The sequence below is a fragment of the Lepidothrix coronata genome, unplaced genomic scaffold (assembly GCF_001604755.1).
Source record: "Lepidothrix coronata isolate B3197 unplaced genomic scaffold, Lepidothrix_coronata-1.0 Scaffold13, whole genome shotgun sequence".
NCBI classification, from domain to species: domain Eukaryota; kingdom Metazoa; phylum Chordata; class Aves; order Passeriformes; family Pipridae; genus Lepidothrix; species Lepidothrix coronata.
In genome coordinates, this window is record NW_016690193.1 from 6,469,904 (window position 1) to 6,492,206 (window position 22,303).

General features: G+C 37.6%; 1 protein-coding gene across 7 annotated transcripts in view; it reads left to right on the forward strand.

Moving 5' to 3' along the window:
- The window catches only part of RAPGEF2 (Rap guanine nucleotide exchange factor 2), a 182,403-nt gene that overhangs the window by 103,499 nt on the left and 56,601 nt on the right, over positions 1 to 22,303 (forward strand). Inside the window, exon 2 of one of the 7 annotated variants that reach the window (XM_017805859.1) lies at positions 8,879 to 8,916. The exons of 4 other annotated variants lie outside the window; for them this stretch is intronic. In XM_017805859.1, the coding sequence (XP_017661348.1) occupies positions 8,893 to 8,916 (24 nt within the window). In that variant the 5' untranslated portion in view covers positions 8,879 to 8,892. Of the gene's footprint in view, positions 1 to 7,676; positions 8,037 to 8,364; positions 8,917 to 22,303 lie in introns of those variants that run through there. 2 more of the 7 variants (XM_017805858.1, XM_017805855.1) reach the window with 2 other exon arrangements.

Here is a 22,303-nt window from a genome sequence, read left to right on the forward strand (position 1 = left end):
ATTTTTTAAATAAAGGGCAACTGAAATTACATGGGGTTTGTTACTTATGAAAGTGAAAAGTTCTGGATAAATTATTTCTGTACAGTTGCCAGAGGCCCTACACAAAGCTTTCAGGATACGTTAGTGTATTGTGCATTACACAAGAGAGGATATGCAGGGACACAAGAAGAGAGTTCTCCCAAAAGAAAATGATCTTTCGCTGGTAAACTGTCTTCAGTGTTGATTTTAATTGGAAACCCCTGGAGTAGGCTATTTGGAGAGTCTCCTTGCATGTGACTGTGACTGGAGACAAAAGCACAAGTTTTTTCCTTCCAACAGATAATTGAAGTGAATGAAAATTTTCTGTAACAACTACCAGCCCTTGCAAAATTAAACTTCCTCATAACACGAGAGATAAATAATAAGTTGCTCTAGGAGATGTCCAAGTAAACATTAAAACAGATGGCAGAAAGGACTTAACAACAGATAAGGTATAAAAAAGACACATAATTTCCACCATTATGTGGGGCACTGAGAAACCTATGGTGGTTTTCTGCTGGTCCCATCTATGTCTGCACCTTGAACACAGTGATGAGAATTTCAGATTCTCCCTTAAAGCTTCTAAGTGAGTTCAAAGATAGCTCTTAGAAACCATATCATGTTAGCTTAGAACAGAAATATTGCCCCTCCACTACCACTGAAGTCACCCAATGAATAAACAACAAAACCCAACAGAAGACCAGCTAGCATTTATAGAAGATTGAAAAAGATGTTTGTTTTTAATTCATTAATATTTCACATTGAAACATTAAATAATTATTCCCTTGCCTGGGCTGGTCTCAGGTATGTTCAGTTCTGTGCCAGAACTATCATCCTTGTGATTCAAACATGTCAGCGTATTTCAGGAACAGTGGTTTCAATGGTGGTACTAATGACCGTAACAATATAGAATTTGTATGGTTGATTAACCTCAGAAAAGTCCCTGAGTTTTATTCTTACATTTTAACAGTGCAGTAGTAGGACACACATGAAAGAGGTATACGTTTATCCAGCTTCCATGAAGTTTTCCTACACTATTACACAGCAAAGAATCTGAAATCTTAGGGTTGCCTCACATGAGTGAAGAACTTGTGTCCCTGGATTCCTGCTGTGAAATTGGTATGGGCACAATGATATGTGAGTTTTTTTGTGGGCAATTTTTCTGTTTGTTTTTCCTCCAAGATAGTTGGCTGATTTGTATCTCAGTAGTAAACCTTGTCCCCAGCAGGTATGGATGACAAAGTGTTGTTTGGATGTGATAAAGAGAACTTGCTTGTCCTGAATGCCTGATATCATGATTCTTGACCTTACAAATGTGTTTGCTTTTTTATTTTCTTATGTTTTTTCACAGTTTAAAAACAGAAAGCACTTCTGCATGTTCTCCAGTTTAATTAACACACACATTAAATCTTGCCCTTATACCAAAGTGAGAAAACTTGTGAGTGTTGGGAAAAACTTCCATCTATCCTCACAGAATGCATTTTTTCCACTGCTGAAGTACTGAAACTATTAAGACAATGAAACTAATCTGTGACCATTCTGCAAATTGAAATCATTAATACCTCAAATTTCAGTGTCTAATTTTTAACATTTAATAATGATAATTTATAGTTTTAAAGCCATGTTAATATGCATTAAACTTTGTTTGTGTAAGTAAAAATGTTTTGCTTTGTGTAAAAACCACATCACATAAAATGACTTCACAAACATACATATTATATATGATTTTGATCTAGCCTGTAAAATATGCTATGCAAGACCTTATAAGTGTTGCAGGAACACAAAAGATACAGTTATCTTTTTCTTTTTTTCTTTTTTTTTCCTAAAAACATTGTTAGAGTTAAAGCATAAATAAATATGGAGTCCAGAGAAAAGTCTGTGCTCTGGTACTGTGGTGAGCCTTTACTCAAGTCAGTTTTGTAAGCTAATTTAGATATTCTGGAAATGGGACATCTTGTCACATTTGGGATGAGTATCTATCAGTAATAGGTTTTCTTCATGTCTGTTTCAACATCATTGTTATACATAAGACAATTCAATGGCAACTATTTTAGATGAATGCTACAACTTGCTCCCATTTTAAGATGGATGGCATGCAAACAGTTTGCTGTACTGAAAACAGAGCTAGGCACAGAAGGTGACAAATGAGTCTGCTGTCAAAGGGATGATTGGCAGTCTATGGCACATCCAGCCAGCTGAGGCCCCAGCCTGACTGCTCTGGGCTTGTCATTATTTTAAAGATCCAGATTATAGATTCATCTGTAGCAGCAGCAGCTCAACAGAAGGGCATTTGTTCAAATGGTCTGTAACATTAGTAAATGTGTTACCAAAGCAGCACACACTACTGCATTGTAACTGTTGCTTTGGTGTTGCCAGTTGTGCAGTGAACATCACTAGAATGATGTTAATGCTGCAGCTTTATGAATAAAGAAAATAACTTGGTGAATACTATTACTTTATCTGGGTGTTTTGGCCAAAGTGGTGTTTTAGTACCTTGGAAAACATATTTAGTAATTTTCTTTTATTCAACAGTTTTATTTAAAGTTCTCAAAGTTCTTGAGAAAATACCGATAGGACAGGTGTGCCTAGACCATCCCATGTCTGCATTATGCTGATAAATATGAACTTGCTTGCATGAAATTGGGTCATGTGGCCAGAGATTTAAATTGTTGGCAGTAAATTTGTCTGAATACATTAGAATAAGACTTATATATTGTACGGGGCATTTAAATGTATCATGGCATTTTGAATGAATTATTTTTCCGGGTTTTTAGTGGTTTCAGTTGGTGTTTCTAAATCTGATGGGAGCATGAGATTGCTAAATAACAATCTCTCTCATAAGGTTGATGGGAGGGAGAGAACATCAGCATTATAAAATTCAGAACATGCCGCTGGGAGCTTAACAGTTTTGTGTCCAATAGCCTTGAGCTTAAATTTAAGTTTTAAACCTCCACTTCTTTCCAAGTGGGGGGGGGGGGGAAGAGAAGATAGTTCTGCCTTATTTTCCTAAAATTATGTACTCCATTCTTGCACTCTTCAATTTAGCTGTCTGTTAGTCCACCTACACAGCTGTGTAATATCTGTGTAATTGTCCCTTCACTGTAAGTGTTTTTTCTAGCTACTGGAGTCATGGACTGGCAGTAAATTTGGTGACCTTAGAGTGCACTGTTGGTGTTTGCCCAAGTTTTTTAACATGAAGGAAATGATACTTTACATTGTGTTTAAGGGGAAGGGGAAAATGTGCTGATAATTACTGGTTTTGAGGTACTTCGGGAAAAGAATGGAGGATGGTTTCTGTGTATGTAATCTGTATTAAAAATTAAGTACTCCTGTAAATAGTTGTGAGTTGACTGCCTGAAACTGAAGAATTGAGGTAATCTGTTATTGTAGCATTTGTCATTAACCTAAAAAGGTTTAATACTCCAAGCATTGTTGACACTGTTTGGGAGAATAATATCCATTTGAGATTATGTCCCAGAATGTAAAATATTTGAGAGCCATTACAGTCAGATGATACATGCTGTTGAGATCTCTACCACTTTTTACCTTGAATTCAGAACTACTGTTTATGAATCCCAAAAGCTTTGGGTAGTCCAAGGATGTCCAAACATCTGCAGCTACCTTTGAAAGGTTTTCCAATGTTCTTGTCTGGAACTCCTAAAGAGATACTAGATTTCTTTATATAAATACAGTATTTTGAAAGCAGCAGGGATAGCTCAACTTGTGCAATTTTTCCACATCAGGTTTATTAACATCTCACTTTAATAGTGTAGAAGTGTTTGCAAAAATGTCTTGCTTTTTTTCAAACTTTTAAGTCTAAGCAAGGAGTTCTTACATGGGTTTTGAAAAACACATGAACCCAAAGTTGCACATAGGTTTTTTATGAAGTATGGGATCCATCCTAATGTGATGAGGGAGCTGGCGAAAGAGCTCGCCAAGCCACTCTCCATCATTTACCAACAGTCCTGGCTCACTGGGGTCCCAGATGATTGGAAGTTGGTGAATGTCACGCCAATCCACAAAAAGGAGGACCTGGGAAACTACAGGCTTGTCAGCCCGACCTCAGTGCCTGGCAAGGTTATGAAGCAGATCATCCTAAGTGCAATCACACAACACCTGCAGGATGGACAAGGGATCAGAGCCATTCAGCACGGGTTTAGGAAGGGCAGGTCCCGTCTGACCAACCCGATCTCCTTTTATGATCAGGTGACCCACCTGGTGGATGAGGGGAAGGCTGTGGATGTGTCTATCTGGACTTCAGCAAAGCCTTTTGCACCATCTCCCACAGCATACTCCTGGAAAAGCTGGCAGCCCACGGCTTGGACAGGGGCACTCTCTGCTGGGTTAGGAACTGGCTGGAGGGCTGGGCCCAGAGAGTGGTGGTGAACGGTGCTGCGTCCAGTCAGTGGCCAGTCACTAGTGGTGTCCCCCAGGGATCAGTGTTGGACCAGTCCTGTTGAATATCTTTATTGATGATCTGGATAAGGGGATTGAGTGTACCACTAGCAAATTTGCAGATGACGCCCGAGTTGGGGGGGCGTGTTGATCTGCTGGAAGGCAGGAGGGCTCTTCAGAGGGACCTGGACAGCCTGGAGAGATGGTCTGATTCCAATGGGATGAGGTTCAACAAGGGCAAGTGCTGGTCCTGCACTTTGGCCACAACAACCCCATGGGGACAGAGTGGCTGGAGAGCAACCAGGCAGAAAGGGACCTGGGAGTTTGGATTAACAGCAGCTGAACATGAGCCAGCAGTGTGCCCAGGTGGCCAAGAAGGCCAATGGCATCCTGGCCTTTATCAGGAACAGTGTGGCCAGCAGGACCAGGGAAGTGATTCTTTCCCTGTACTCAGCACTGGTGAGGCCACACCTCGAGTACTGTGTCCAGTTCTGGTCCCCTCAGTTCAGGAAGGATATTGAGGTGCTGGAGCAGGTCCAGAGAAGAGCAACAAGGCTGCTGAAGGGACTGGAACACAAGTCCTATGAGGAGAGTCTGAGGGAGCTGGGGTTGTTTAGCCTGGAGAAGAGGAGTCTCAGGAGAGACCTCATCACTCTCTCCAACTCCCTGAAAGGAGGTTGTAGCCAGGTGGGGGTTGGTCTCTTCTCCCAGATAACCAGCAGTAGGACAAGAGGGCACGGTCTTAAGCTCTGCCAGGGGAGGTTTAGGTTGGATATTAGGAAAAAATTTTTTACAGAGAGAGTGATCAGACATTGGAATGGGCTGCCCAGGGAGGTGTTGGATTCACTGTCCCTGGAGGTTTTTAAGCTGAGATTGGATGTGGCACTCAATGCCATGGTCTGGTAACCACAGCGGTGTTGGATCAAGGGTTGAACTTGATGATCTCGGAGGTCTTTTCCAACCCAGTTGATTCTATGACTGTGATTTATACTTGTTTGCGAAATTTTCCAGGATATATTGTTCTGGTGTTTTACACTGATTTAAATACCATTCATTCTTCCCTGTAACCTATAACAATTCACTGTACTTCTGCTTTAATTATTTTTAATGAAATTTAATTTGTACCTAATTATTTTGTGAACTGATAATGGACAGTACATATGATTACACTGCACCGCTCTACGTGGAAATGGTGGTATTGAGGAGGAAGGAGTAGGGAAATGGAATTGACCTTTAATGTATTGAAATTGTTTGGACTTACAAGTTGTTTGTGAGTGGTGTTTTCTTCACCTAATTACATAAATGTCACTTTTCACATTTTGAATGTAAAGTAGCTTTTCTTCTATTTTGGAAACCACAAAGTTTTTGTCAGTCTTGATGCATGTGAACATCAATTAGACTTTGTTAAGTTGATAAAAATTTTTGCAATCATGTACAAAGTACTGACTTAATTTACTAACAGATGAGTAAAGGTGTATAGTAACGACTAGCATAAGTAGTAAGAAAGTGTTTCATATGAAATGGATTCAGTCATGTTTTCATGTTACTCTTGAAGGCTTATGCCACAGAAACCTGGACTAGATTCTGGTTGGAAATATCAACTGATACAGAGTGGGATGCATGTTGATAGTTATGTGTGTGATGAAGTTCAGAAAGTGGTGTGCTGCCTTCCTGTGCTGGGAAGACATTTCACTTTTAGCAGAACTTATTTTTTTTCCTGACATGAGTATGAAATACCACACTCAAATTCTGCTCATGGTGTTAACTGCAAGGCCACTGAATCAGACTCAAGAGGTTTTTAATTACTTTGTCAACAAGTAGTATTTTTTAATTTTGTACTAGAGAGGGTTTGCCATAGCTTCCTAGAATGCATAACTTCTGTTACTTCTGATCAACACTTTATCAGAAAATTGATTATACTCACCAATAAACTGTTTTACAAGGCTTAAGCGTAATTTAGCAATTTAAAATCATCTGTTAGTTGCAGTGGCACATTGCAAAGACTTTTTAAAATCCTAAACTAATTGTTATAATTGAATAATTTTAAGAATAACCTATCTTTTAGAATATACTACAAGACCAAGGGTACAAGTGTCATAAAACTCTCATAAATGTAAATATATTCAATTTAAAATATGTGCTGTGTATGAAACAATTTTCATAGAATAACTGTGCAAAAAACAGATTAGAATATTTCATGGTGTTTTCTGGCTTTACTAAAATTAATTTCCACTAATTTTTATAGCTTCATTTACTAGCAGTCATTGTCAGGAGTGAAAGAAATCAATGTGTAATCAACTAAACTCATTATTAGTGGACATGTAATTTGATGGAAGGCAGCTGCAGATTTTATGACATAGTAGTCTGTAGTATCCATTTTTTTCCCCTGTGTATTTATTTAAGTCTTTTTTCTTCTGTTGTCCTTGTTAAAAAAGACAACAACTTTGAAGTTATTTTTAGGCCAGGTGGTCTCTGCTTTTAAAGAATGTGTTGTGAAGGTGTTATAGAGAACTTTACTAAAGATGAAGCCTGATGGAAGAGTACCATGTTCCTGGCTTGGTCAGTCCTCTGTCAAGTGGTACAAACTCATGACTCTCAAGAGGTACATTGTATAGTGCTAACAGTTTATTGCTTGAGCATGGTCCCTGATTGCGTTTCATTTTGGCTCCTCTGCAGTGTGATTTTGCTTGTATAATATGAGAAGTGGTGTAGTGTAAATGGGAGTGACTGGGGAAATTTCTAAGTTTAAGACATAGTCTGAGTGGAGAATTATAAACGCCATATGTGTGTCAATCTCTTCCACAACCTGTATCCCCATGTGTTTTCAGTGGAAACTTTATATTCACTGTGCAAGGAGAAGCAGGCGCTGTATTCAGAAAGACATGAAACGGTGTGTTAAAAGGTTCTGGATATTTACCTCCCACAGCCCGTGGATGGATGTCTGTGGCCTGTGTAGCAGCGAAGCTGCGGAAAATCTGAGAGCGCTCATCAAGTGCACTGTTTATAAATACGTGATAACAATGTTTACACCTCTGCAAGAGCACTCTTTTGCAGGGGGTGGAAAGGGAGGTGATGTCTCTGCTTTAGCATTGTCTTCTTGAAAAGTCGTGTTCAGTTCAGGATTTGGCGAGGTAAACGTGGGTCCTCATTCCCACCCTGACTTCAGTGATATTCTTAGGAGCCAGCAGCAAACGGATCCCTCCCCTCTGGGGATGCCTTGATCTTCCGAGGCTGATACCAGACACAGGCAGGAGCTTGCTGTTTTATCTGCATTGTCCATCTCTACCTTAATGAGTGAAACAGTTAAGTATCGGAGGGGGCGAGCCTCAAGGAATGTGTCTTCCATTTAACTCGAATATTTCGGTGGATAAAAGGAGAGGGAGGGAGAGGAGAGAGAGAGAGAGAGAGAGAAATGCACTTACATCACTCGAACTGCATTGAGTGTGTGCCTGTGTGCAGGTTAAGAGACAGACTTCAGTGTCTTTGCTTTCTGCAGGAAGCAGCAATGCCGTTTGTATCCTAAGAGGAATTTTTTATTTAGAAAAGGAAGCATTCTTTCTACCCAGGAAATGGCTTTCCTTGTGCGTTGCTATGCCAACTGCCTGCAGCCATGGTCTTCCAAAGTAAGCACAATAACGTAATTATATTGGCGTATTGCATTCAGACTCATGATTCTCTGGGTTTTTGTGTGTAATTGTGTTGCATTTTAGTTGCTGACTCTTTGGGCGGTAGAAGTGCTTGTCTTGATTGCGAGGAACAGGCATCATAAAATTAAATGTCCATCAATGTCATGCTGCTGAGATTAATTGTGCAAACTTGGTTAGCTGAGTGAACAGAGATCACTGGTCACTACTCTGTCAGCATCATTAGCAGTCAGGGGAGGAGGTCCCTATTCGTGTGCGCTGCCCTGATTTTGGGGGAGTGGAGGGTAGTGGTGGTGGGGAGGGGGGGAGGCTGCATGTGTGAGTGTGTGTGATTGCAAATGAAACAGTATTAACAATGCTTGGCTGAGTGCTGGAGGCTGATTCCTGCACCCTGACTAATATAATACTGTATTAAGCCTTTTTGAGGGAGCCTCTGTGCAGTCAGCCATTTTAGCTTTTTTTCCTCCTTTTTTTTTTAGCTTCCCATTCCTCAGGCTCAGGGAATGATTTTCTTCCTCTGAATGGATGCTGGATATGTAGGGTTTCATCAGGCTCTGTACATCCTGACATGCTTAGACTTTCAGTGTTACAAAAATGGAGACTAACGCTGTCATTCGGGTTGCTGCTCTGCACTACAAGTGCGAGGAGGGGTTTGAGCTTACCAGTGGTGACACTTTTAGCTCCAGCTTGGCTTCACCCCCTCCGCCTCTTTTTAATTTAATGCTGTAGAGGGTGACTTGCCATCCATAAGAAATTGGTACATGATGTGTAAATTCAGTTCAGCTTATGTTTCTTCATTATGAAACCACTTGCAATCCCAGCTAACCATGGAGTTATGGGCCAGCAGGAGAAACACTCAGTAAGTATTGCAAATTCTGTTTGTTCTATCAATAACCTGTCACAGGCAAACTGCATGGAGATTGAAACTGCTTGTCGTCCTGCTCATGGGCTTTCTTGCTTGTGAATTTAACAGCGGGTTTGGAGGGAAAGCTGTACCTGTGGCATTAGGGTCGGTGGCTGTATTTAAAATTGTTTTTAGCTTAGAAAAGACAACTCTGTAGGTTCTTTTTGAATGTTAAATGTACTGAAAAAATGCTGACATACTTTCATTGGGCAGGAAGCTGTGAGCATTCAGTTAAAATCCCTATGCATTTGTTAAAACTTTAAAGAAATATGTAGGCTGTATAACAAGTGATATAATTGTAGGTGTTGATAAGAATAGATTTATTCTGTCTAGTGTATGGTACTAGTACACTGTTGCCTTGTAGCATGGCGTTTAACATCTGTGATACACTTATGCTGAAATTGCAGAAACTGTTAGTAAAACATGGAATGAACAAAAGGCATAAGTACCGATGCTTTCTAATTGATCCCATGAGTCAGCTACACCTTTGTCATGCTTTAATCCCATAGGCTGCCTGTGTTTATTGTTTGGGAAAAATGCATTCATAAGCAGAAGAGCAAACATTATTTAACAAGGCCTCAGGTGTCAGGAATTAGAAATTTAGGTTTTGCATGACAAAAAGGTTCTGTAAGTTTTATAAGAATCTATAGATTCTTATTGCTCAGTTAAAATGTTTAACTCTTCATGCTGGATTTTATATGGCTCACTATAATTTTAATCTTACAATTTGTTTCTTGAAAATATATTTTTATATATATATGTTCTGTGCATACTCTGTGTTAGAATGTGCATGAGCATGTGTACAGTGTGTTCTGAATATACAGCTAAGAATTGGAAATATTGGGAAGAGGTGATAGCAGAAACTTTTTGAAGGAGGAACATTTTTTCCAAGAATTCAGTTCTAATGGTGTAGAAATACAGAAAGTAATCTAGCAATGTTTCAGAATGTATCCAGTGGATTTTTCTTATGCAAGTGTCAAACATATCACAGTTTCTTGTTGTAGACTGTTTTGTTCCTTTCCCTTTTTAATTGCATTCTAAGTATAAGGGAGTTCATGTTACCAAACCATTTGGTGTTCATGAAATATTTAGAACTGAATCTAAAAAAAGAAAAAAAAAATCTTCTGAAACTCAAGTACTGAAAAAGGTGAAATAGAATAGTAAATCTTGAATTTACAAATAGGAATAAAATGAGAAAGCTGCATGTGTATTGGTTTTTCCTGATCTTTCTACTCTTGAAAGAATGTTGATGAAAAGTTCTAGATTGACTAGGGTAACACAGCAAGTCTAAGTGATATGAAATAAGTGCCTATATACAAAGGAAAAAATTAAACTAGCACAAGCTGTCATATTTTAGTTGTATTACTTTGAATTACTTAAATCACAGAGATGGACCAAAATGTAGGAGTAGTAAAATGGAAAAGGTCAAGGTATTGCTTTACAAAAAGTTAGTTTACCTTAAGAAATGTCCCCATCTATGCAAGAGAAAGAAATCATGCTTTGACATAGGGCTGGCATGCAGTTGCAGATTTTGCAATAAGCAAAAAACATAGTTTAGAGATTATATAGAAGTTTAAACTATTAGTACACAATGTAGCTCGACAAAAACCACCATTTTGGCAATGAAACTTTTCATGCTTGTTCATCAGATAGATGTTATTTCCCTTGGAAAGTGGAACTGAACTTGTTGGTAGAGAGGGAAGGGAAGCTTGGAGTTTCAAGTTATACAGACTTTGTCTTGCTTTGCCTAAATGGAAAACTTTCTGAATTCATTATTTCTGGTTACTAGTTATTTTCATGTTATTATGTTCCCAGAATCCTAAATATTTTATTGATATCTGACTCAATCTTTTTTCAAGGAAAGAGGCTTAATTACTTCTCTGACATCCCCATGGTTTGATTTGCTGGGACAATCTAAAACTGAATGCAAAAATCTCCTGTGCAAGGTTTCACAAAGTTCTGTGAATTAGTTTTAGTTAATGCTGTTATATCTTAATTTCACAGTATTTTAGTCAGGGAATGAGGTATAAGGTTTAAATCTACTGTTCTGCAAAAATGGTATGCAAACTGACCATTATGTTAATCATGGTGAAAATGGAGAGAGGAGGAGTAAAAAAACTCTCTTGCATTTCCTATATTGTTTAATATAAAAAATAAAATCAGTGGCATCAATCAATTGTGCTGGTCTTACATGCCTCATATTTCGTAAATTGAAAGAGTTTGAAGCAGTTTGAAGCTACAGATACCTATCTGAAAGTGAAGTGGATCTGTGGGTGATGTTCCTTGATAAACAGCTGTTGTCATCTGTTTAACAGGGAGGAAAGGTATGCACTGGGTGAAAGATGGCAGAGAAATGAAAACTAGATTGTTGCAAAAATAGTTCTGCTTAGTTCTTTTATTTAATGTACTTAACCAGATTTCATGTAATTCATGGAATCTTAGAATGGTTTGGGTTGGAAGGGATGTTAAAGATCATCTAATTCCAACTCCCCTGCCATGTGGGCAGGGACACCTTCCACTAGACCAGGTTGCTGAAAGCCCGATCCAACCTGTCCTTGAACACTTCAAGGGATGGGGCATCCAACACCTCTCTGGGCTTCTTCAGTAGGTTCATTCTGTTTGGCTGTGTCCTTGTTGGTTATAAGAGTCCTCTCAACTAGTTTTGTAGTGCTTTTGCTATAATTTTCCTAATCTTAAATTTTAGGAAGATGAATGATGTATCAATAAATGTTGCTTTGTGGATGTTGAAACAACAATCTCTTGAAAAGCTTTACACATTGCATCTTATATCTACTTTATTATGTGAAAACAATCACATGAAGGTCTAGAGCATAAAGGTTCCTGTGATAGGCTTGGACCTTTTAAAGTGTTAGCTTTCTGTCTAATTTCTCCTTTTCATCTTTGTATATGTTGTTTGTAGGAACTTTTCTCAAGGTCAACTAAAAACAAAATTAAAAAATTGACAGGTCTAATGGCTTTTAAAAATGTGACTTGAGATACATAGTTCTTTTATAACTGTGTAATGATTAACAACTCATGAATTGCAGAGTACATTGGAATGACTTATGGACAATCTGTAAGAAAGTGTAAGTTCTATTTTTACTTTGGGTGTAATAGAAATAGTCTGCTAATAAAGGATAAGTTTCACTTCAGCCCAGTGACTCTTCTTTAGTGATCATGAAGGTACTGCAGTCTTTTGGTGTGCTTGACCAGTCTTGAATTACTGAAAAATATTGAAAGCAATATCTCAAATTTTTGGGTTGTTCTTACCATATTTTAGTTCACAAAAATTTGTGACTCTCATTCCTAGAAAAGAGAGGGGAATAAGTGGTATTTTGAGGAAAAGTCTTGAGTAAGAATTGTTCAAATATGGTTATTTTAGTTTGATGTATAGTAAGTGTGCTGGTTGGCATACTTTCCTAAGAAGTGTAGACCTATACAAAATAAATATAATTTTCTATTACTGGAAGAGATCATCGGTATTTTTTTATAAAAAATGTAACCTGATATAGTTATTTGTCCTTTGAGTGACCATCACACATCACTAATAAGACATGGGAAAGAGACGTGGTGTTGTGATCGGATGGCTACAGTTGGTAAGCTTTTATAAATTTGTATAAATATATCTGGGGAAAAAATAGATGTATGAAAAAACTCTGGCTAGGTAGTAGTAACCTATTAGCTGCTGTAGCTGCTGGTGGGTTGTGATTTTGTTCATCTTAATGGATTATGTTGCACTGGGACTTGATACAGACTTTCTTCTTTTGTTGTTAGGCACCTTTATTTTTAGCATAAACCAGATTTTTAGTTTGGCCCTTTCTGATTATTCCTTTCCTTTTAATTTGTGTATTTTGAAGAAAAGTTATCTTCTCTGAAGACTAGTAAGGAGGTTGTAGATTTTTTCATGTGACTAGAAATAGTATTTCACCCCTTTATAGGTGCGTTATGAAAGTCTTTAATTATGTGACTGCAAGATTCATCTCAAGATGGATAGCTCTAATCTAATGAGCAGCTGTTTGATATTTTGGGCTAGCTTCATTGCTCAAAAGGCTAGTTTGTGTTTATGGTGTAGTATTCAAGTTTTACTTAAAAAACAAAAGCATAAATATTTTTCTTTTCTGTGATTTTTTAAGATACTTGTAACTACAGTGTTCATGCAATTCATTAAAGGATTGCAGGGGAGGCATCTTAATTTTTCAGGTAGGTCTGCTGAAGGAAATCTTTGGCAAAACATAAGGACAGAATTTTGAGAACTTAAGATGCTTATTTCTCAGCATAGGTAGATCTTAGTAAGCATTCAAAGAATGGATTTTTTTACTTGAATTTTTGTGTATTGTCGCAGTTCAGGCACCCGCACCCTAATGATCATATAAAACATTGGTTTTAAGTGACTTGTCTGGCATACTACCAGAGATCTGTGGTATACCCTGGCTAAATTCCTATTCTCCAGGATAACATTTAACTGCAAATTTTTCCAAAAGCTTATAAATGGCAGAATTTAGGTCATTTCATAGGAGTGACAGTGTGACTGCATTTAGAGACCTGGAGAGATGGCAATGAAAGTATCCTTGGCAAATAGAAGATGTCCTGCTATCTTTCTGTTATGGTTTCAAGGCCTGGGGATTGCACAACATATTTAAAGGTGAGAAAGAAAAGAAAAAAAAAAAGAAAACCCACTAAACCACAACCAAAAAGGCTGCCATCTATATGTATATTCTGCGTGTGTGCAAAATATTGCTTTCTCTACCTTCTCAAGAAGTAGCTAAAATTTCTTCAGGTCAGCATGGACAGTTGATAAAGAAGATTGCACAGCAGGGCATTTTTTAGCAAGTTTATGGGGTAAGAGAGTTTCAGGCCTCACAATGAGAACTGGGAAATTAACACGATCAGTATTATGGCTCTGGTTTGTGTTCTGAAGTGGCCAAATCTGTTGGAGTGTTTGCAGAGTGCTATTTATGATGGTACATACTGAAATGTGGTATTTATAGTCACAATGCAGATGTGAACCTGAAAAGGAAAGTCAGCTTCTTCCAAAATGCTATTTCGAGACCGACAGACTAAAGCTATTTATTATTCCTGAGTTGTTGGCACTCCTGCCTGATCTTCAGATGTACTGAAATCTAGCTGAAATTGAGTGCTGCTGATACGCAACAATTAAAAAAAAAGAGAAAATCATCCAAGCAACCAAAAATCCCAAACATCAAAAGAAGCAAAAAATCCTAAATCCCTTAAATTACAGTTGGTTTACTCCCAATTCTATGAGTTAATAAAAACATAGGAATAAGAGAAACTTTAAAAAGCAGAAGATAATGTGTTGTTGTTAAGTAGCATAAGTTAAAAATACCATGGAATTCATATGGATGTTGAGTAGCATGAAGTTCATTGTAACTAGAAGCAAGCACTAAGGGAATCCTATGCCTCAGTATCTCAAGTTGATTATTCCACCTGCAAAATAATTGCACTCTCTTCTAAATACTGGCTCAAGGGTTTTATATACTTATGCTGGTACTTAAACAATTTCCAAGTGATGTAAACTTAACAGTTTACCAAATGAAACTGTGAAAATATTCCAGTGAGATGAAGTAAATTAGGTTTTTGGAAACTTCATTTTTAATTATCTAAGGCAGGGGATTTCAGATAGTGATATGTAAAGAAATACGTGGTTTATAAGAGGATTAGAAAATGCTGTCAGATGTGCTGATTGTTTTTACAGTCATGATTGTCGCTGCTGCTGGTACTACCAGTATGCAAAAGTGAGAGGAAGTGTCTCAAGTTCTGTATCTGCTGCTGAGATGACCTGAAGCTCATCTGCAAAATACTTGATAACTTCACAGGTGGTCTGTAAAATCAATGAAATATCAAGAGATAACCAAAATGATTTAAGAATATGAGCATTAGGAACCATGATTTCTAAATTTTAAACTAGAATTTTATAAACATTTAGGCTATATTCAGACCATCAGCAATCTGGAATAATGATGCTGATGCTGAAAACTCTTAAATATAATTTTTTAAGGTTATTTAAAGTTTGTTTTTCTTCAACTATCTTACATATTTTTTATTTCTTGTTGTATTCTAGGCTTTAAATTGTTACAAATTAGCCCTTAACAGCATCCTTGATGTTTGAAACACTGAACTAATTTTACTAACCCCCTTCAGGAATACACAGTAGTGTGATTTTTGTTTGACTGAAAAAGAGATAAGATTTTCAAGTTCTCAGGATTATTTTATTAAAGCCTGATTTTTGTTTTTGATATCTTAGTTGCAACAGCAGATCTGTTACCAGACTAGTAATTCTTTTCACTTACTGATGAATTCTTGTTAGCATTTTCTAAACTTCAAAATTAATAGAAGTAATACTACTAGAAAGAAAAAACCCAAACCCTTTGATAGGGTATTTCAGGAGTTTGTGCAGGTGAGTGTAATACTAAACCATTTTTTCCCCAATATTCTTTATTGCCAATGGATGAGAAATAGAGTTAATATTAAGTATTTGAGAAACATGAAATATTAATGTCTTGAGATTTACCCTTGACCAAAGAACCTTGTACATGTCACATTTCATTTTCAATATTGTGTTTAAGAATCTGGTAGCTGTAGTGCAACAGAGGTGTGGGATGACCCCTGCAGGTCTGCAGTGTTTTTAGGATTCTAACCTCTGCATCCTTAACCTATCAATCTGTTACTGAAATGTTACTGGCACTTGTATGGTATCCCAGAATTGAATGGTTGGTGGTTATTCCGGTTTTGTCAGCTTGCCAGTAGTCTTTGCTGTTCATTTTGAGGTGGTGATGATTCAGCTGAAAGCCATGGGATGCATAAACTGTGCTGAAGGGGTCTCTGCTCAGTGGGTTACTTGTGAAAGCTGAACCTGTGCCCAGAAGCTGGAATTTATAGGAGTGTTTATCATTCCTTCCAAACCCCCTGTTTGTATGGGGATATGAGAAGGGCAGATCAAGGACAACAGATTGCAAGGCTTTTACGTGAGTGATGTTGAAGGTAAATAGCTTTACATTATAATAGCACCTGACACAAATAGTGCTGCTACTTAGTCCCTAATACATCTGAGATGTACAGGTAGAGCTATTGCTTTATTTTATATTATTTTTTGCTTGGGAAGGATTGAGGATCATAACACTTGGTGAAATAACTGGAAAACAGGAAATTTTGTGTATATGTTGGTTCTAATTTACTCTTGTGATGCTGGACTTGGTTATTAGACTAGCAAGATTCTGGTAATTCTGGTAGCAAGAGTGTGGTCCTTTTGGGCAAAAGGCTGCATCTGTCTTTTTGGGTTGCTCTCACTGCAAATGTGAAGCTTGCTACCATGAACCAGTGTTACAGTGTTTAGCTAACCTGGCATTCTCTACTTGGCCTAAACCTTAAGCTGCTCAAAAAGCTAAAAATAAGGGCATCAGTCTTTTTTTGATCACTGGTCTCCATTGCAAATGTTGGAACAGAAAATCCTGGCATATTTAGTTCCCTTTTCGTGAAAAGTGAAAAAGGATTTTCCTGAATGGGGAGTAGCCTGCTAAACCTCCCAGCTTGGGGTGGGTAGTTTTCTAGCCTGAGTTACAGGCAGTCAAGTTGATGTTTCCTGTAATGTGCTGTTCCTACCGACGCCTGTCTGGAACACCTTAAAAAGGCATCAAATCATTTGATCTGCTACAAATTTCGATAATTCCAGTCCTTTATAGTGTATGCAGTGTGACTACCCTTCCTTAAATTCATATGGGCTTTCTAATTTCCCTTATATTTCTTCTGAGTTCCAGTTTAGTGACCACTGTAATTGACAACAGAAAGCTCTGAACCATTTGACAAAATGTGAAGATTTTTACTTTGAATGTGAAGATGGTTGTGACTCCCTACACTCAGATGTATCCATTTCTCCATGGCATTTGCAGCTCTTAAACGGAGGTGACAATTCTCCTTTGGTCTGGGAATATGCAAACTGGTTTAACACCAGCCTTCTCTTTCAATCCCAGTTTCTCAGTTGGATCAAGAGCCAGTTGCTTTTCAAAACAGAGGAAAAGGAGGCTTGTGAGTTAGAATACAAAGAAGTGCAAAGTATTACATTATAGCTATGTTTAGTATCTGTTAATAAGCTACCAAATGCTGTGGCAATCATAAAATGTAGCTTCATGTAGCCCATGTAACTTTCTATGTGTAGGTTACTTATTTCAACTGTCCAGGTTTGGTGACCAAATGCCAACTTTTAGTAACTGTAATGCATCCTCTTGGTAACTGCAGTTACCTGATCTTCAGAGGTATAGGGACAGCCAGCAACGATGTTGTAAACCCAGACAATAACATGGTGGTCAAATTCCTCAACCTGTGATTTCTTGAACTCAATCTATAAATATTGCCTTGTTTTATCTGACTGCAGCCTGTCAGCTTGCTTGCTTACAGCAATAGATGCTGTCTGCTGGGTCATTTGGACAAACAGACCAGGTAGGATTTATTAGTTTATGGCTTGACTCCAAACTATGACCTTGCAAGTAAGAAAAATGGATTCAAGCTTTCTTCTTTTTTTCCTCTTCTGAAGAATGATTTCATAAAAATGATGTTTTGCTATTTTGTAGGTCTTCCTTTGTGTGTGTAGTCATGTTGGCTTGTTTTATAGTTAAAAATAGGTTTTTACTGTTCTGTGCTGCCATTATTCCTGCAGAGGCAGGAGAATGGGAGCTGGGTTGTGCTCTTAGGACTCCATCCATAGCATTGTTTCCTCAATGCCCTTCTGCTGCTGTGTGCCTGCCAGCCTGCTGAATGCTGTAGGAGTTGCATGAGTGTCAAGAAGGTCTAATGTGAGATGATTTGAAAGAGAATAGGAATGCCTGAAAAAGACAATATGGCTGCAGAACCGGACTATAAATTTAATATTGGTAGTGGGATCAATGGCTTGAAAATGAGGTGATGAAGGATATTGTACCTGAATGTATTTGGCCGTGGTTGGAAAAAAAAAAATTTTGGGAAATCTAAACTGATTTTGGGAATTATTTCTTAGTTAGCTATATCCTAGGTTTGCTGAACCATCAGCCCTGTTCTCAGCCCAATTGCATTTTTTGGGTTCTGGATTTGTTGGGTTTTTTTTGTTTTATTTTTCTTACATGTAAGGAGCTAAAGGCTCTTCAAAACATGCACTGTACACTCTTTGCCTTTGCTGCTTCACTGATCAAGGTACAGCTTGACCTCTAAATCTTAATGTATTCCTGATAACAAGCTAGGAAAAAAAGCAGCCGATATTTTCCAAATACTTGGCAGGCAAGTAGCTCTTTACTCTTCTAGATTGCTCAGGAAAGAGCCAGATGTTAGACTTGGATGTGCCTCCCTGGCGTCTTTGCATTTCAGTCTTGACCCACATCACCAGTGGATTTTCAGCTAGGTTTTTTGACCTTTGAATAAGAAACTGACTGTAGAGGGGTTTTGTTTGAAATACACATAAATAATGTAGAAGGATCTTTTTTATATTGTCCTTGCTTTTAACAAACCAAGAGGAAAATGAAAATGCATGGATTTATGGATTTTGAAGCCTTTGTAAAATGTGGTACTTAAATAATTAACTCTGTCTGGAAATGGTGGTTCCCTGGATTTTTTCCTTTTTAAGGCAACAGAGAAGACTCATACTAATTCCTTTAAAAGTGAAGCTGTTCACAGCTGTACGTGCAGACTAAAAACCAAACTAAAATGAAAACAGTATTAGTTTCTTTTAATAACTGTGAAAGTCTGTATGCTAGTGTACCTCTCTTTGCCTGCTGATGTTTGACTTCTGCAGACATTTTCTGTTGTCTGACTCCAGGAGTTTCTGTCCTGTTCAGTCTTGCTTGTTTTTAAATTAGTAGGTTCTTACAGTTGATAATATTGTAGGTGGTGGTGGGATTTTTTCCAGTTTTGTGAGAAGATTAGAGACTTCTTGTGTTTCAGGGCAAAGGATTTTGGAAATTTCCTTTTAGCAGAGATTTTCCAAGGTCCCTGAATACAGCTACTTTTCCTATAAATGGGTACTAAAGTGTAATTTCACAAACAGTGGCATGCATCTCAGCAGCAGGATACAGAAAATCTAGTTATTTACTTCTTTCCTGTTAAAGGAAGAGGTTGTTTAGACACTTCAATGTCACTCCTACACCTGCAACTTCCAGTAGTATTGTACATTACTATTATTTCTGTGATGATGGTACCCAGGGAAAACTAAATTTAGGAATGCCTGAATTAGAGTAATATGATTTTTTTTTTTTTTAATTTTAAGTGGAGGCTCAATGTTCCATTTGGGATTTTATTCAGTTAAGCATCCAGAGATAACATGTTTAATGCAGTAATGACTAAAATGTCTACCACTTTTATGAAAGAAAGTAACTTTCTAAATCTCTTGCACCATGTGTTAGAGCAAAGTCCATTGTAATGCTGCCGTGAATCTGTGGTTGACTTGACTCTCAGATTATCTGGTTATTGCAAGGTGACCTAATGCAGTAGGTGATGTAAATGCACACATCCTGAGTCTCTAAAGCTTATCTTCTGGTAGGTGGGAGAAAAAAGATGAATGTCACTAATTGTATCTATAGAATCAGCTTCAGTTGTTGGCCCTAGTATTTCAAGCTGATTTCTGTATTGCTTATTTTTCTGCAGCTTGTCAATCTGTAATGTAAAATCTTTTCCTAAGTAAACAGCACTGAAATATTTCATGGTGTCAGTAGAATATATAAGTTGCTACATGGATTGTGTTTTTAGTATGCTGTTGACTCAAGGCAGGAATATAAGGGATGCTTTAAACTCTGTTTGCACATCTGCGCAGACACAAATAGATAAATTTCTGGAAGTGACATCTGAATGTCAGCATTTGAGCAGAATAACATGGGGCTTCAATTGACAATGCCTCCTTACTCTAAAGCAGCCCTGATTTTAGCAGGCTCCATATGGAACCTTCTTGTTTTGCTTGTCTTGTATGTTGTTGTGGACATTTGTAAAAATTAGCTGATTTAAAAAAAAAAAAAAAGGTGGGAGGCTAGTGGAACTTAGCATTAGATATTATAGTTTTGAGTAAGTGCCACTGGGACTACAAAGAAAAGCTCTACAGGTTGTTTCAAAATTCAGTGGAGATACTATTAATATAAAAGATTTTTCTATGTTGATATTTGTAAATAATTTTAAATGGCTTTGCACAGTGGTTGCTACACTGTGCTCCAGAATTCAAAGAACATCTTAGCATTTCCTAAAAGGTCCTTGGCAAAAAAGAAGAAAAATGGTCCTTTACTTTTTCCCTTCCTATGATCACAGTGAGCACAACTAGTAGGTCTTTTGCCCCAACTAGTAAATATTTATACTAGTTCAAAGGAGTTGGAATCTTGTTCTGTGTGACAGAATAGAAACTCTGAAGGTATTAGAAATGCATGATGGCACGTACAGTTTTAAAAGCTTGTGTCAGTGTGAAAAATTTTCATTAGTTTTCTTTGACTACCATGTGAGGAAAAGTGTAAAATAATATAGCAAGCAAAGCCGGGGCTGTTACAGCAACATTCACTGCTGCTGTATTGCCATTGCATGAGTACAGTTGCACTTTCAAAACTCATAAAGTACTAAAGCTGTTTGACTAGTATAGTGTTAAAATATCATAGATATGGTAAAATCATACCATTTGAAGATTTTGCGACATTAATCATGTATAAAGGGAAATGTTTGTCATTTAAAAATATTTTGAGTTCTTGTTGCTCTGCTATTTTTACATTATCCAGAAAATTAGCAAGGCTACCTATATTGCTCTGTAGTGCAAATATGAAACCTTTTTACTCTCTGTGTGATGGTCTTAGAAGTATTATCTATAGACGTAAAGATCTTTTTAAGTAATATTTTTTTTTAAATTCACCTTACTTTGAAATTTACATCATCCCCATTTTTACGCAAAATCAATTGCCTCTTATTTGCCCAACTTTTTTTTAAATTTTGTGTCATTGTTTTAAAACGCTCACTATTATGCAATTAACAATCTCAAAACATTGATTATGGTAATACATTTTTGCTTTATATTAAAGAATGCTACAATCAGATTATTCTTGAAAACAAGATTTAGCAAGTGCTTTGATGTCCACTTGTGTGTTGAGATATTCATCTTGTAATATTGCAGTTCTTTTTGTTGTTGTTGTTTTTTGTTTGTTTGGTTTGGTTTGTGGTTTCTTTTTTTGTTTGTTTGTTTGAGTTGAAGCAAAATGTGCATCTTTCATTGTCAGACAGGGAAAACAGAGGACACTTGCACCCACTTTTCTCCTGAACTACTCCTTGATGCTATAAAGCAAAGATAATGCTTTAGTTAAAACTCCAAGCGTGGCATTAACATGGCTGCAGCCATCAGACTTCAAACAAAATTTTCATTTAATTGCTTGTGAATAGTCTTGTTTCTCTTTAAATTTTCATCACATTTTCCTTCAGTTAATCTGGTATTTTATAGAGGCAAGACTCAGTCTACAAATGGAAATCTCCGATTTTTGCATTTGTACACAGTAGCTCCCTATATATCTATATCTTTAAAAAATTTACCTTGGAAGTGTACAGAATACTTAGGTGTCTACAAAGAAGCAACCGAGAAGAAAATGTTATCATGTTGATCATGTTGATTTTTGTCTTTTTTCCTCCTTTAGTTAGTCTGCTTCTGAATGATAAGTATATAAAAGAACAGGCACACTTCAGATTCTTTTGCATGAAGGAGTGACATGGATCTGGAAGGGAGTTTCTGGGTCACTGCTGTTACACACTGTTGTGCAGCACACTCATAACTTGGCCTAGCTTCAGTTTGAAAGCCACCTCTGCCACAGATCCTGTGGAGTCTGGTTTCGAGAATCTCTGTGGTTCATTAGAAACCAGCCTTTTTTCAGCTTCCTGCTCATTAGGCTTCACACCTGCATTGCCTTTTACTGGAGATATTTCTTTTCCCTCCTTTCTATTTCTGGATAGTGCTCATACCCACTCTCAGTGGGGGCTGAAAAAACCCTGCTCTTCCTGCACTTTCTCAAATGTTGTTTTTTCTTCTTACAGTCCTGATAGTTCTGCTCTCACTCTATGTGAGAGAAGCCCATCTTTATTTAAAACATACAGCTGGGACTGTGTGCAACTTTTCCAAATAAGGTCCCTGCTGGGGTCATGGAAAAGAGCCCAGAACTGTATTTCTGAAGGATTCATGCTGTGATCTCATTGGGTTCTCCTTCTGCTGCATCACCTGAACAATTCAGTCACCTTCTAATCAGCTGATACATGGAAACCTTTTCACAGTCATTTCTGACAGGAAAGTTCCCAGGCTCTTTGTTTTTGTCTTAAAGTGCATGCTTTCATATCATCATCTACTGCACTGTGTTTCTTTTAC